At 35.5% G+C, this 15,438-nt stretch overlaps 1 protein-coding gene across 3 annotated transcripts in view; it reads left to right on the top strand.

The window, feature by feature from the left end:
* Positions 1 to 15,438, top strand: part of LOC110033469 (chaperone protein DnaJ-like) — a 104,892-nt gene that overhangs the window by 63,373 nt on the left and 26,081 nt on the right. For all 3 annotated transcript variants that reach the window (XM_020737459.1, XM_020737460.1, XM_020737461.1), the window contains exon 8: positions 9,557 to 9,717. In XM_020737459.1, the coding sequence (XP_020593118.1) occupies positions 9,557 to 9,717 (161 nt within the window). The remainder of the gene's footprint in view (positions 1 to 9,556; positions 9,718 to 15,438) is intronic.

Raw genomic sequence — 15,438 nt, forward strand, 5'->3', positions numbered from 1 at the left:
CACTTTTTTTTTTTTTTAAAAAAAACTCAAAGGCTAATATATTAAAGAGAAAATGTACAGATAGGTTGTATGAGTGGACCAAAAAATAGACACCCAACCCACATGGTGCAACACACAAAAAGTCAAAATATATACATATACAAATAAGAAAAAACCCAAAGCCAACAGGGCGCAAGGGTCATCCCAATTTAGTTTTGCTTCTGCCTCTAGTTCTCGGAAGATATCCAACTAACAAATTGGTAAGGTGCGTACCATTACTCAAAGTAGCCAAAATATCATCCATAAGACTCCTGAGCTCGAGTAAATCTTTCTTCTTTTTCTTCCTCCTGGAAGTGTAAACCTGTCATTCTTCATCCAAAGAATCAGTCTGGTGAGGTGGCAGAGCTGTAGCAGAAGGATTACCAACCGTAATACGCACAATAGGTTCTAGTATATGTGAAGTATGAGTTGCCTCTACACCAGATACTTTCAGAAGATGAGGAGCTGCGAGATTCTCCTGATTATCAGTCTGAACACTATTCTTTGTAGGTAAAAGTTCTTCAGTATTGTTTTCTATGGGGTTTGAAGGTGTTAGCAGCACATTAATCTCAGTAACAGTAACAACAGTGTTAGGGGGGTCTACAGGGGCAACAAACACCTCCTGTCTGACAGTATCCTCCTCAAGTGGAACTGAAATATTCGGAGCAGTGGGGTTAGACACATTCTTATCCACTTGAACCTTAGATTTCAAATTAGGATGGAGCTTGTGGCATTTATCAGGGATATGCCCAAACATCTTACAGTGGGTACAATATGGGAGTCTGTGTTCCATGATAACTTGTTGCCAATATCCATTATAAGTTATGCGCAGCCAGACTTCAGCAACATCAGGTAAAGTAATATCTCTTTCTACAAGTATTCTGGCCATAAAATGTCTGGTTAGGTTGAAAGTGGGTAGATCTAGCTTCATAGGATCCCCAAGTATTGCCTCAATAGAGTAAAGAACTGATGATGAAAAAAGTGGAAGTGGAGCTTGAGACCATATAGACTAAACCAAACCGGTACAGTAGGAGATTAATGATTAGAGTCGAAATTGGGAGACCACTTGAGTTACTTCATTGACTTGCCTGCAGTGGTAAGATATTTTTTGGAGAAAATTCATGTGTAGTTTTCAGCCACAGTTAATTGGATCAACAAATGTCTCCCATCTATGAGCATCACTTTTCATTTTCTTACTAGTTTGAAGTCATCAAAACTTTTTCGGATAACTTCCATTGGTGGGTGCCGCCACTAAAATTTTCCGATGAGAGTGAATTTGAATTTCTCAGTGAGGGTAGAAATTTCTAACTTAGAGAAAAAAAAATGTTATTTTTTCACTTTTCCTACTTACATTCTTAACAAAGGGGCAATCACCTGTACCATCACGACAATTCTTATAACTTGAGGGGAAGACAACCGCCGACTCCCCTTGAGGATTACCCACCACGTGGGCAAAGGAGACTTGGACAGGTTCAAACGAAGAAGGAAGCGCCATGAGAGTATGAAATTCACCTGTTAGAGGATCTCAAAGGAATTGCTGTCGGCGAAGAATAGAAAGACGAAACTTCGTCGTCGAATAGAAAGTAGTAGACCCGAACCGAAGCTGTTGGGCAGGGAAACTGCGCAGAAGGGTGCGGCTGGACGTCTCGTCAAAATTGAAACAAACGGTTGGACTTGTTGAGCAGACGCGAACACGTCATCATCGAAATCAAGAGACAGACGAACCGTCGGCGTCGAAGAAGGACGCGAGCCAACGAAGCAGAAAAGCGAGCGGAAGCGGATGAGGAATCCTTCAAGCGTTAGAATCAATGGCGACGAAAATCGCCATTCGAAATATTCAAAACCCTAGCAGAGCTCTCTTCCGCCACTCTCTCTCTCTCTCTCTCTCTTATATATATATACATAAGGGTTTGCGCATGGCTTCGAGATGTTGTCTTTGCAAATTTGAAGAGGAATCTGCCTCTTATTTTTTCTTTGATTGTCATTTTACTCGTGAGGTTTAGCACTTGGTTGGTTTGTATTTTGGTATTAATTGGACTCCACAATTTATTGACCATCGGGAGTGGAGCAATTATCTTAAAGTTTGGAAGTCTGCCCCTTCTTATGAGGAAAAACTGGACCCTTTTCCATTTATTATTCTTTGGTTTTTTTGGTCTGCAAGGAACACACATAAATACTAGGCACTCCCTCCTACACCTGCACTTACGACTTCCTACATTATTGCTTATTTTCTTAAAGCGTCTCGCCTCATTGCGTTAAGTTCTAATTCTTGTCCGAGGGGTAGGAGGCCATTCTGATACGGTGGCAACCCCCCTCAGATGAATGGATTAAATTTAATGTGGATGGGAGCTGGAATTTAGCAGCTGCTGGGATGGGTGGCATTTTTCGTAATTCTTTGGGAAGCTGTCTATGTTACTTTGCCTCACCAGTTTGTGCCTCGACACCTTTGGAGGCTGAATGTTACTCTTTATGGAATGCCTTACATATAGCGGTTATTTTTCATTTTCATGCTTTACATATTGAGACGGACTTTAAAGCACTGTTTAACATTTTCAATCAGGTCACCACCCATACCTGGAATGTACTCTGCTTGCTAAACATGATACAGGATTTCATAAAAAAGCATAATTTGTTTATACAAGTTCACTATATTTAGGGAATGTAATTCCCCTGTCGATTGGCTGGCTAAGCAAGGTATGCAAAGAATTTTTGTGGGTGTTTTGCCTCCACCTCAATTACAAACTCTTTTAAATGGGGATTTACTTAACGTGTCTTATATCAGGAGATAAATTTTCAATGTTTGTTGTTTCAAATCTTGCTGATGATTTTACTCCATATCCATATGTTATGACATTTTGGGGTTCTTTTTGCTATTTTATGCTTTGATCTAACATGAATATATATGAGCTGAATTTTGGTAACTTTTTTATTCTCTATTTTGCTGCTCGCGAGTTCCGTTCGCCAGGTCTGCTATTCACGCCTTCGATTATGCTCCTGTTTCGGATTTTATTCTGCATGCAATACTTTTTGGAAGCTAGATGCTTCACTGCCGATCATCTGGAGGACTCTAACGTTTTGGATGTACAAGGATACTGCCTCAAATTTCAGAATCCTATTTTCATCGCGTTTCTTCTGATTTGGAGATGTTTGGCTTGGTTTTACCTAACTTGGACCTTTTACCGTGAAAGATTTGTGGTGGAACTTTGCTTATTTTTCTTCCTGGTTACCACTAATCACTGTTATAATGCCTACTTGCACAGGTATACTTGTTCTGCGTTTTTTTTTTGGGTATACTTGTATTTTCTCGTTTTTTTTGCGTGTGTTGTATTGTCGGTGGTGGAGCCCCTAGGGGTGCGTTTGAATGTATTTTTTGGGTTTTTTAGACGGCATTCGCCACCCCTCCCCCTTTTTGTAATTTTCCCTTTATATCGACACATAGGGAGCCATGAGTGCTTCTTTCCATAATATAGAATAATTAGCGGAATTTAGCTAAAAATTTGATAACAGATCAATACATCAAAACTTCTTGTTGCCATTGTAAATTAGATCCTTTTTATTTTAAATTTTTAAATTTTTTAAATTTTTTATTTTTTTGATTGGTTTTTTTAAAATGAAATTTAACACTGCCACTGCCGGTCTGAAACCCAGATGTGAAATGTGGAGGGTTGCATTAGGTAGTCGACAACCAATGTGAAACTTGTTGAAAAAAAATCATGACATGAATCGTTTTGATCATTGTGTAAGTGCTAGGGCGTCCCTTGGAAGCGAAGTGCTGTATGACCTGAATACTGTAAAAAATGTGCAAGGGCCGCTTCACCGACGCCCGGGTAAAGATGTTAGTCCATGAAACTAATGCAACTAAATTTAGGATAGGATTTTAAAATATATGTACTTTCAATGGTAAATTAATGATATTTGTTGATATTATGATTCATAGAAAGATTAATATTTTATGTATTCAAGAAACTAAATTGGTGGGAGAAAATGCTAATGAAATTGATAATTTAGGCTTTAAACTTTGATATTCTGGTAAGAGTCACACTAGAAATGGTATAGGTGTAATTATAAATAAGAGTTTGAAAGATAATGTTGTAAAAATTAATAGAGTTGGTGATAGAATTATTGCTCTTAAAATTATTATTGATACTAAGATTTTTAATTTTTAAGTGTTTATGCTCCTCCGGTAGGTCTAGATATAGGGACTAAAGTTAAATTCTGAAAAGACTTAGAAGACTTAATACAAATGATACCTTCTGAAGAAAAAATTTTTATTGGAGGAGATTTAAATGGACATGCCAATAGAGTGGTAGAAGATTTCAAAAATGATTTCAAAAATATTCATGGTCATGGTGGATACAGTTTTGGAGTGACGAATGAACACTTTAGTTAGATTTTGCTTTAGCGTATAGTTTTGAAGTGACGAATGAACACTATATTAGAGTCATTTTAGATTTTGCTTTAGCGTATGATTTTGTTATTACTAGTACTTTATTCAAGAAAAGAGATGTGCATCTTATTATGCATCTTATTAGAGATGTGCATCTTATTACTTATAAGAATTGTTCTACTAAAATACAAATTTATTATTCTTATATGAGAAGAAATTGTCGAGATTGTAAAGATTGTAAGATCATTCCAAGTGAGGATTTGAGTACCCAACAACGATTTTTTATTCTAGATTTTAAGATGAAGAGTTGTAAAATAAAGAATGTTTGGACTCATAATCGTAGAATTATATGAGGAACCTAAAAGACATAAAATTATTTTAATGAGTAAAATTCAAGATTTCAAAATTTGCGATGTTCATGAAGAAGCAAATGATATGTGAGATGAAATAACAAACACTATCAAACAAGTAGCAAAAGATGTACTTGGAGAATCAAAAAAAAAAAAATCTATAAATAAAAATAGTTGGTGGTGGAATAATAATGTGCAAGAAAAGAAAAAATATAAGAAGTTATGTTATAAAATTGGTTTAATTTTAAAAGCTTAGAGAATTGGAAAAAATACCAAACGGCTCGCGGAGAGTGTAAAAAAACAACCCGTGATGCTAAAAATTATGTTTTTAGCGATACTTATAATAAATTAGATACTAAGGAGGGTGAAAAATATATGTATAAACTAACCAAACAATGATAAAAGGAAAGTAATGATTTAACCTAAGTGTATTAAAGATGAAAATCAAAGTATTTTTCATAGAAAAAAATATTCAACATAGGTGGGTGAGTTATTTTGATAAACTTTTTAATGAAGTTTCTGAAAATGCGATCGTCTTTAGTGATCTTAATATCATTAATAATAATAATACGTTTCATTTTTACCATCACATTAGTAAAAAAGAAGTTGAGGAGGCTTTAAAGAAGACCAAGGGTGGAAAGTCTGTAGGACCTGATGATATACCAATTGAAGTGGAAATATTTTAGAGATTTGGGAGTTTCTTGGCTTACTAAACTCTTTAACATGACTTTAAAAACTAAAAAGATGCCCGATGAGTGGAGGAAGAATATTTTGGTCCCCATTTTTGAGAAAAAGGGGATGCACAAGAGTGTGCAAATTATAGAGGAATTAAGTTGATGTGTCATACTTTAAAATTATGGGAGAGAGTAATTGAACGTAGGTTAAGATGTATTACAATGATTTCTCATAATCCATTTGGTTTTATGTTGGGCGGGTCTACCATGGAAGCTATACATTTATTGAGAGGTTTGATGGAGATGTTAAGAGATAATAAGGAGGATCTACATTTAATTTTTATTGATTTAGAAAAAAATTATGATAAGATTCCAAGAGATGTCCTTTGGAACGTTCTTGAGAAGAAAGATGTTGATATGACTTACATTCAAGTCATTAAAGATATGTATACTAGAGTTGTTACTGGTGTTCAAACTGAAGGAGGATTGACCAAATATTTTTTTATTTCGGTTGGATTACATTAGGGATCTTCTTTAAGTTCATATCTTTTTGTTTTAGTTATGGATGGTCTTACTGGACATTTACAGAAGGATGTCCCTTGGTGTATGCTTTTTACTGATGATATCCTTCTTGTGGATAAGATGGATAAGAAGAGAAATAAAGCCCAGAAAAAACTTGAATTATGGAAGTCTAAATTGGAGTCTAAAGGCCTACATTTGAGTGGAAGTAAAACTGAATACACAGAATGTAATTTTTGTTCAAAGCGATGTGATATAGATGGTGATGTTAATAGTAGAATTCAAGTTGGTTGGTTGAAGTGGAGGAGTGCTTCAGGCCTTTTGTGTGATAGGCCTTTTGTGTGTAGACTGAAAGAAAAATTTTATAAGAGGGTGGTGAGACCTGCAATGCTCTATGACGTTGAATGTTGGCAATGCATGCTCTATGACGTTGAATGTTGGCCTTTAAAAGAGAAGCGTTATACTAAGTTAAGTGTTACCGAGATGAGAATGATTTGGTGGATGAGTGGTTTTACACTCAGAGACAAAATGCGAAATGATTTTATTCGTCATAGGGTTGGTGTAGCTCCAGTGACAGACAAAATTAGATAGAGTCGTCTTAGATTGTTTGGTCATATTAAACGTCAATCATCTGATGATCCGGTTAGGTGAGTTGATGTTTTAGATTCAAATTATATTAAGAAAGGCAGGTAAACCTAGGAAGACTTTGGCGTATTGTATAAAAAAATGATCTCAATTTATTAGAACTAAATGAAAATATGACACTAAATAGGACAAAATGGAGAAAAAGGATTCGTGTACGGATCCCATGTAGTGGGACTAAGGCTTTGTTGTTGTTAAAAATGGAATAAAATGTGTTATATTGTACATCTCCATGCAGAAAAGTTTACACAAAACCTTTAAATGCCCATTCAACTACTAGCTCAACGATAAACAACTTCTAGTGATGATTCTAGTGCAACTCAAATCATCAACCACAATATCACTGATCGAGCTAGCAACCAGCACAGTGTCTTTTTTGGCCCTATTTCATTGACTATGACTCTTTGCACTCCACTTGGGCATCACCTAGCTATTTGGTGTGCTTATGTGCAAAGATTAATTGTCACGGCACTTATTTGATTGTGAATACAGTGGAAAGGTGTGGTGGTTATCGTGTCTTTTGGGCATTGGAAATTATGTTGCTTGTAATCTTACTAAAATTGACTGATATGGTGGTCTTTTAAATTTATCAAAACCCCAAATGTGCCATTAGTAGTAGGGCAACCTCTTTTCTATCAGCATTCGCATGAAGGCAATTTTACCGATTTAAATGTGTGCTGTGCTTGACTTTTTGATGTCTAAAGAAATAAAAAATTTACATAACAAAAGAGTGAAGCTTTGGATATGTAGGATCCAAGTGAAGCCTAAATCTCTCCCATATTACCAACTAATTAGAAATAACGTTCCTTTTATATCTCATACTTTGTTGAGGATGTTGTTAAAGATATTATTCATGATCATGTTTCAGTCAAACCAACATTGGCTCTACTCTTTTTTCATTTCGTGTTCATCTCTAAAACAATGTCACTTATGTTAGATCTCTTATTTTTCTTGACAAGAGGTTGTTCGAATTGAGAATTGCATGATTATGATTTTTCTTATATCTCATACTTTGTTGAGGATTTTGTTAATGATATTATTCATGATCATGTTTCAGTCAAACCAACATTGGCTCTACTCTTTTTTCATTTCGTGTTCATCTCTAAAACAATGTCACTTATGTTAGATCTCTTATTTCCCTTGACAAGGGGTTGTTCGAATTGAGAATTGCATGATTATGATTTTTCTTTTTGGAAGAAAATCCCCATGCATGAAAACTTTATTTTTGAAATTTGAATCCATCCGTTACTTTGTATTTGTGATTACAACTTAGCTCAAAGTTGAACTTGCATGCGAGTTTTACATCTATCCATCCTAAACTTGAATATGGGTTTCAACTTGAGTGTAGGGCTAAGTTTAAGCTCGATTTAAAGCTAAATGCATGAAGCGTACATTTGTTAATGGGTGAGTGTTTTCCTAAGCCTTCACATTGAGGAATTACCTTTTACTGTTTTGGTATTTGTTTCTATGCATTTTTGACTGTATCAAATTATTAAAAGATGCATTCGGATGATATTGAATTAAGATATCATGTTTATGGATTTTTTATTAATGGCTTTAATCTCTCGAGGAAGAAACACATCAAAACGTTTTGATGTATGTGAGAAGTTAGGAGTTTTGAGGTATATTGAATGTAATAATGCAAATTTATCCAAGTGTTAGATTGGGGTGTTTTCTAGATCTGAAGTTGAGATTTTTTGTATAAGCTCACGTGATTAAGTATCGTTATAATTACATATGAGCACTCATGATTGAAGTATTTTAGCTAATTTTAGGTTCAATTTTAATTAGTGGACAATGATTAAATTCGGTCAAGATACTGTGCTTCTGTCATACTAGAATCTATCATTGTTAGTGGGATTTTTGAACCATAACATTTTGTGAGGCTGATTAGCATCCACAGATTGTCTTGTTTTCAGATATGTAGAGCATATCAATTTAGCTGTATTCTGTGTGAATGATGTGCTTTTGAGGTGGACTTTGATTCCTTCATTGATATGGGATTGCCATATTAGCTTGACTGTGGTTTAGAGTTACATGACATGGCTACTTATTGTTGAAACGAACTAAAAACCATTGAAAAGGGCTCGGGTACCTGTCATGGTCTTTATCAATAATTTTAATATTTCCCAAAGAAGAATGTTTGAGGTATATGAGAGTTTCTTTGTTCAATTTTGTCAGTATGGAGCTTTGACTCTAGATATTAGGTGAGGATTTTGTCCTATTATTCATGAAAATGATCATCCCCGCCAAAGTTGAAAGTTGTGTTGGACCCTTTTAACCTTTTTTAAGAAATGAAAACCATTAGAGATAAAGTTTTGTAAGTTTTATTTAGGGCATTTCTAGGTGGACAAAGGATGAAATCAAAATTTGCAGTTTTGTTTTTATTTTATAAATGTGTATGAAAGTGGCAGTAGGTCCCTTGTTTTATAGTCGGGTTTATTACAAATTGACAAGTTCCTCAAATAACAACTTGGCAAGTTCCTCACTCGGGCTTATTACGATTAGGCTTCTGGTTTGAAAGTGGCAATAGGTCCCTTGTTTGATACTCAGGCTTATTACAAATTGAGTAGTTCCTCACATAACGGTTTGACAAGTTCCTCACTGGGGCTTTTTGGTCTTGAAAGTGGCAGTAGGTCCCTTGTTTGATACTCGGGCTTATCAAAATTTTTCCAAACAAGATCTTTCTTTGGCTCTCACTCATCCTCATTCGTGGTAGGAAATAAAGCTTATTTTTTGTCAATTAGATGATTGACAAGTTCCGTTTTTTAATTTATGTTGTTATATAGATTTATGGTGACATTTCCTGAGCATTTTTTTTAGTCCCTCATAATACAGTGAATTGCTTATAATGTTTATGAATTGTGATTTGCCTTTTTTAAGAGAGTTTGTAAATAATATGTGAAATTGAACTGAATTATATGAATGCTTATCAGTTATATATGGGCAAATAAATGCCTAATTAGGTTGAGACGATTGAGGGAAGTCGAGACCTCTGCATTCCTCCTGGGACTCAACCTGGAGAGGTCTTAAAATTTCCTAAAATGGGAGTGCCAAATATCAATAAGCCCTCAGTTAGGGGTGATCACCTTTTTGTTGTCAGAGTTCAAATCCCAAAAAGGATCAGGTTTGATTCTCCTCTTATCTTGTTAAATTCAAACTAATTTCTCATTATTTTGTTTTAGATAAATATAATGAACACTGTTCAGTACATTTGCTTTTTTTGTATGGGCATTGGTTGGTGGGGGGTGGGAACAGTTTTGTGCATACCACCCAATTTTTATGTATTTACATATCTAACACTTAAACTTTGCTTTTTACCTTTATGCCACTTTATGCCACCCAAATCTTTCACACCCAAATCTTTCATATTACATAATATCACTATTTTTGTAACTTCTAAAAGGTGAAAAACATCTTTTCATGCATAGGTAAGGCAGCATATTTGTAAAAATTGATGTTTAGGTGTTAGATGTGTAAATACATAAGAATTGAGTGATATGTATGTAAATTTTTTTTTAAAATATCTACTTCTCTACTGTTAGGTTCTCTAGTATATATATAGAACTATAATTGTTTCCAGTTCTTTTGGAATACAATTTCTCTTAAACTAAATATACAGCCATTGTCGGTCCCAAGTCTGCATGTGAAAAGTGGAGGGTTGCGTTAGGTAATCGTTAGTCAGCGTAAAACTTGTCGAAAAAAGTCATGACATGAATCTACTTCTCTGCCGTTAGGTTCTCTAGTATATTTATTGAACTATAATTGTTTCCAGTGCTTTTGGAATACAATTTCTCTTAACTAGTTTTACAGTCTTTATAACTATAGTTATTATACCAGGTTTTGGAAATGAAAAATTATTGAATATAAATTAGAACTGATTTGATTTATGGTTTGAGATAACTAAACATGGCCTGAAGTAACATGACATGAGAATTTGATGTTGAAAGAATGGAATATTATAGGGATAGTAAATTAATTGTAGGAAACATGCGGCAATGCAAGAAGGTTGGAGCATGAGTTGCATTGCTCTTGCTATAATGTGATGTTTATGTCAAGAGCTAGCTGCTATGTATTAAGATCAATAAATAAATTTGTATAACTCTTCAGCATCTAGAATTCAATATAGAAATTAATTTATATCATTGTTGAAAACAAAGATTCAAGTTTTTAGCTCAATTCAAGGATAACCATAATATGAAGAAACTTATTGGAAACAACCCAATTTTGACCCTAGAAGCACTGCCACGCATGAAGCATGGACACCAACATAAGACATACAATTTAATATGAACATGGGACTTGATATACTGCAAAAGGCAAGATATTTCTTGCCATTGATAGAATGCCTTTTTTTATATAGTTTTAATATAAAATGAATGATCAAGGCACCTAATATTAATATTTTCTATAAAAAAGATCATAAAATAAAGTTGAATATTGTACTTATCACAGTAAATGTTTAAAGACAATCAAAATAAAAGGTTCATTGATTTAGTCATAGTCATGTTTCAATGTTTTATCTAATATACTTAATTATCTATAATTCGTCAACATTATCTGCAATCATTTGGCATGATTATGCTAATATCAACTTTTATTGTTCACACAAAATGTCATAGTAAAACAAGAGTATGTAATCTTCAAAATGATTCTTAAGAATATGTGCATATTGATGTATCACTAATTGATACGATCTGAACGACACCCATATAAATCACCATACGTACTACACCGATATACTTTTTGATAGAAACTTCACCATCATCAATAAAAAGTGTAAAAAACACTTATAAAAGAAGTACCATTCATCATCATCACATGCCTAGATTCTAGCAAGGCATCTACAACTCTAGTTAAAAAAAAAATTCAAAACACACATCATGTATAATTTTTAACGTGTCAAATATGAATCGGAAAGGTTGGAGTAGCTCCAATAGCATACAAGATTTAAGAGAGTTGCCTTCGATGGTTTGGTCACATTGTATGTCGAACACCTAATGACCCTATTAGGAGTAGATGTTTTAGATTTTACTTATGCTAAGAAAGTTAGAGGTAGACCTAAGAAGACTTGAACATGCTAAATAAAAATAATTATAATTTATTAGAATTAAATGAAAATTTGACGCTCATTTTGATATAATGGAGAAAAACGATTCATGTAGTAGACCTTACTTAAGGCTCTGTTTGACACCATGTTTTTTGCGGCGCGGCCCGAAAATGTGTGGCTCGTCGTTTGGTTATCACGTCGTGGTGGCTTTTTATAAAAACATCGTTAAAATGAGGCCGCAGGTTCGACCTGCGGCCCGTGTTTATACTCCCTCGACCACGAGCAATTTTACTCCGCGGCCCCTCTCTACCTCGCTTCCTCTCCCACGACTCTTGTGCCCTAGGTAGATACTTCCCGTGGATCCGTGTCTCCGACGGCTATTCTCGACTGTGAGTGCGCATTCCAGTGACCCTTTATTCTCTTCCTCTTCTACTCTTTCTGTTCGCTCAAATTTTGTTATTTTTGTGCAAAATTGATGCTCTGTGTGGTGCTTCACTTCAGTTTTGGAGATTACTTTTGTTGAGTGATTATTTCAGTTGAGGTGTGTATGTCGGTCAACTTTTTTATATTGAAAATATTGAAAATAATTTTGAAATCTAATTTAATATAATGGATATATAGGTTGAGTTTTGAAAGTAGTATGTTTTAATTTTTAAAAAATGAGACCAAATGGATCTTATTAGTCCAATAATTTGCATAATTTGGCCCGATATCGTGAATACTACTCCCTTTCGAAAGATAAGTGTATACCTCAGCGATAAACCAAATCCTACAAATTAAGAGATTTGTGACATCCGTTTGGTCTGCGAACCTTTTATGTGTGACCGACAAGTTCCCTTCTTTAATACAAAGATTAAATAGAGTTTATTTTACTTGGGTTTCAAGTTCCCTATAAAGACAAACCCCTGTAGTTAATTACATCTCAAATGACTGGGGTCACTTGAGAAAAGTCTCGATAATGATCAGATGTACTAGTTTTCAAGATTTCAAGGTTTAAGTTTTCACGGCAGGACGTGGAAAGACAAGTGGGAGTGACTCAAATAAGAACAGTTATTTTCAGGAGTCCAAATGAAGGAAAATGTAGAGGATGTCACAGATCTTGAAGAGAAACCTCAGTGACTTCCCAAACTATCCTAATGTGTGGTTGAGTTTTGGGGACGATGTTATTTAAGTGTTTAATCCTGCCAATTTTATTATTTGGGACTTACATTTGCATAATATTCGATTGTGCAAATAGCCCGCAAAGAGATGAGGGTTTACGTCGTAACAAACGACAACCTCGGAACTTAAGACGAGTTAGGACTTATGCTGCACAACATGATTGTACAAGAGCCAAAAAAGATATGAGAATTTACGTCGCGCTGGGCGAGTTACCTCGAAGTTCTAAGAGTTGTTATGCAGACTAGGAATGAGATTGCTGAAGAAGATCCTAGTGCTGCTCGGTCCAAATTCTTCGCTATGCTGCCCACGAAGTTGCTCCAAGCTCCTCGTCAAAGTAGCAGTCCTAAAGTATAATGTTCAAAAGATTTTTTCAGGTGTGTTTCAAGTTTTGGTTTTGTTGTCATTATGGGGGGTTAAAGTTGATTAAAGTGACACCGGTTATAATCCCACGGTTCCCTCGATTACTTGGTTTACTTGGTTTAAATGAGTTATGAAACCCATTTAAATCGGGGAGATCTCGTTAGCAATAGTGGGTTTTCTCCTCCGAGGGACTCCCGTAAATTCAAAATGACGTGTTAAGTGTTTTTTTTTTTGGTTTTTTTTTGAAAATATTATTTAATTTTTGAAAATCGTTTTGTTTTGAAAATAAAATTGTAATCAGTACCTGCATAATATGTTAAAACAAGAGTAAATTGCAATGATAAAACAACAACAAATAAAATGTACCTGTTTACGTGACGAATGCACGTGACGTATCTGCTGCTGCTATTCGTGTTGCATGTTTAACTCACAAAATACAATATAATTTGCAGGGAACTAACATAAATTGCAGTGAAAGAAGAAAACATTAAGTGGCAGAACAAGTCGTAATAACCGTTAAAGACTCCAACAGGTGATCCTAAGGTTTTTAACAACTACGGACTGCAACTAGCGAGCTAGTACGGTGATCCTACGACTCCAGACAACAGCTAAGAACTAGTACAGCGGTCCTACGACCTCCTAGGACTCCGAACAACAACTAACAAGTGTGCACGGTGATTCCTACGTATCCGGACAACAACTATGAACTAGTGCGGCGATCCTACGACCTACTACGGCTTCGAGCAACAACTAACAAGTGTGTACGGTGATTCCTACGACTCCGAACAACAGCTAGGAACTTCAAACAACACCTGTATGACTTCTTATGAACCCAAACAACAATGAGTAACACATATGCGGCGTCCTAGGAACACAAACATCGGTGGGCAACACCTAGATGACTTCCTACGAACCAAAATAGCAGTGGGCAACATCTATGTGGCCTTCTACGAATCCAAACAACGGTGGATAGCTCTTAGGTGGTTTCCTACGAACCCAAACAGTGGCGGACAACACCTAGATGCTTTCTACAAACCCAAGTAGTTGTGGAAAACACATATGCAGCTTCCTACGAACCCAAACAGTGGTGGACAACACCTAAATGGCTTCCTATGAACCCAAACAGTGGTGGACGACACCTAGGTGGCTTCCTACAAACTCAAAAAGTAGTGGACAACACCTAAATGACTTCCTACGAAACCAAACAGTGGTGGACAACACGTAGGTGACTTCCTACGAACCCAAACAGTGGTGGACAACACCTAAATGACTTTCTACGAAACCAAACAATTGTGGACAACACGTAGGTGGCTTCCTACGAACCCAAACAGTGGTTGACAACACCTATGTGGCTTCCTACGAACCCAAACAGTGGTGGACAACACCTATGTAGTTCCAAAATAGTGCTCATAATCAGCCCATCATAATCAGCCCAAACCGATCAGCCCAAACCGACACCTAAAGTGGCTCGAAAATAGTGAGGAATTTGAGCAAGAACAACTCTACAGATTGCCTCAAATTGGCTAACTAAATTGTACAAAATAGTGATTAAAACAACTCTCAAATGATGTGTTTAATTCTTTCAAAACAGTGATTAAAACAATCCCCAAATGATGAGTTTAATTCCACCAAAAAAGTGACTAAAACAGCCCCAAATGATGAGTTTAATTCTTCCAAAACAGTGATTAAAACAGCCCCTCAAATGATGGATTTAATTCCACCAAAACAACGATAAAAACAACCCCCAAACCAAAGTAACTTTTATTTACTGGCAAAACATATTTCTTGAATCTCACAAATCAAAGAGCATAGGATCTTCAAATCTTTTTAAAAGTAAGAAGGAAAGCATGCAAGTTTCAGATTTTCCCCCTATGTAGCCGCTATCAGTAGTAGCCGTGTCTAAGGAGAATGAGTCACATGGTTCCTACTCCAAACACTGAAGTATTCTAAATGCGTTTAGGGTAAGCTCTGCAAATTTAACTCCATCATAACAATAGCTATTCAAGTTTAAGATTGCATCACATAGAACTAACATTTCTTAGAGCCGTAAGAAGCAGCAGGAAGAGAATATGGATGCATGTGTATAATTCTTCCTTGACTAAAGAAAATAAACTGAATTGTAAGCATATGAGTGCAAGAGTTTCAGCCTTCCTGCTAAATTCTAATCAAGAGAGAACAGTAACCAACTTCTCAAGAGATAACATTTCTAATCAAGAGAGAACAGTAACCAGTTTCAATTATATTCTTTTTCTAAATTAAAGAATTGTATTCTTCTTT

Source organism: Phalaenopsis equestris, unplaced genomic scaffold (genome assembly GCF_001263595.1).
Source record: "Phalaenopsis equestris unplaced genomic scaffold, ASM126359v1 Scaffold001189, whole genome shotgun sequence".
Lineage (NCBI taxonomy): Eukaryota > Viridiplantae > Streptophyta > Magnoliopsida > Asparagales > Orchidaceae > Phalaenopsis > Phalaenopsis equestris.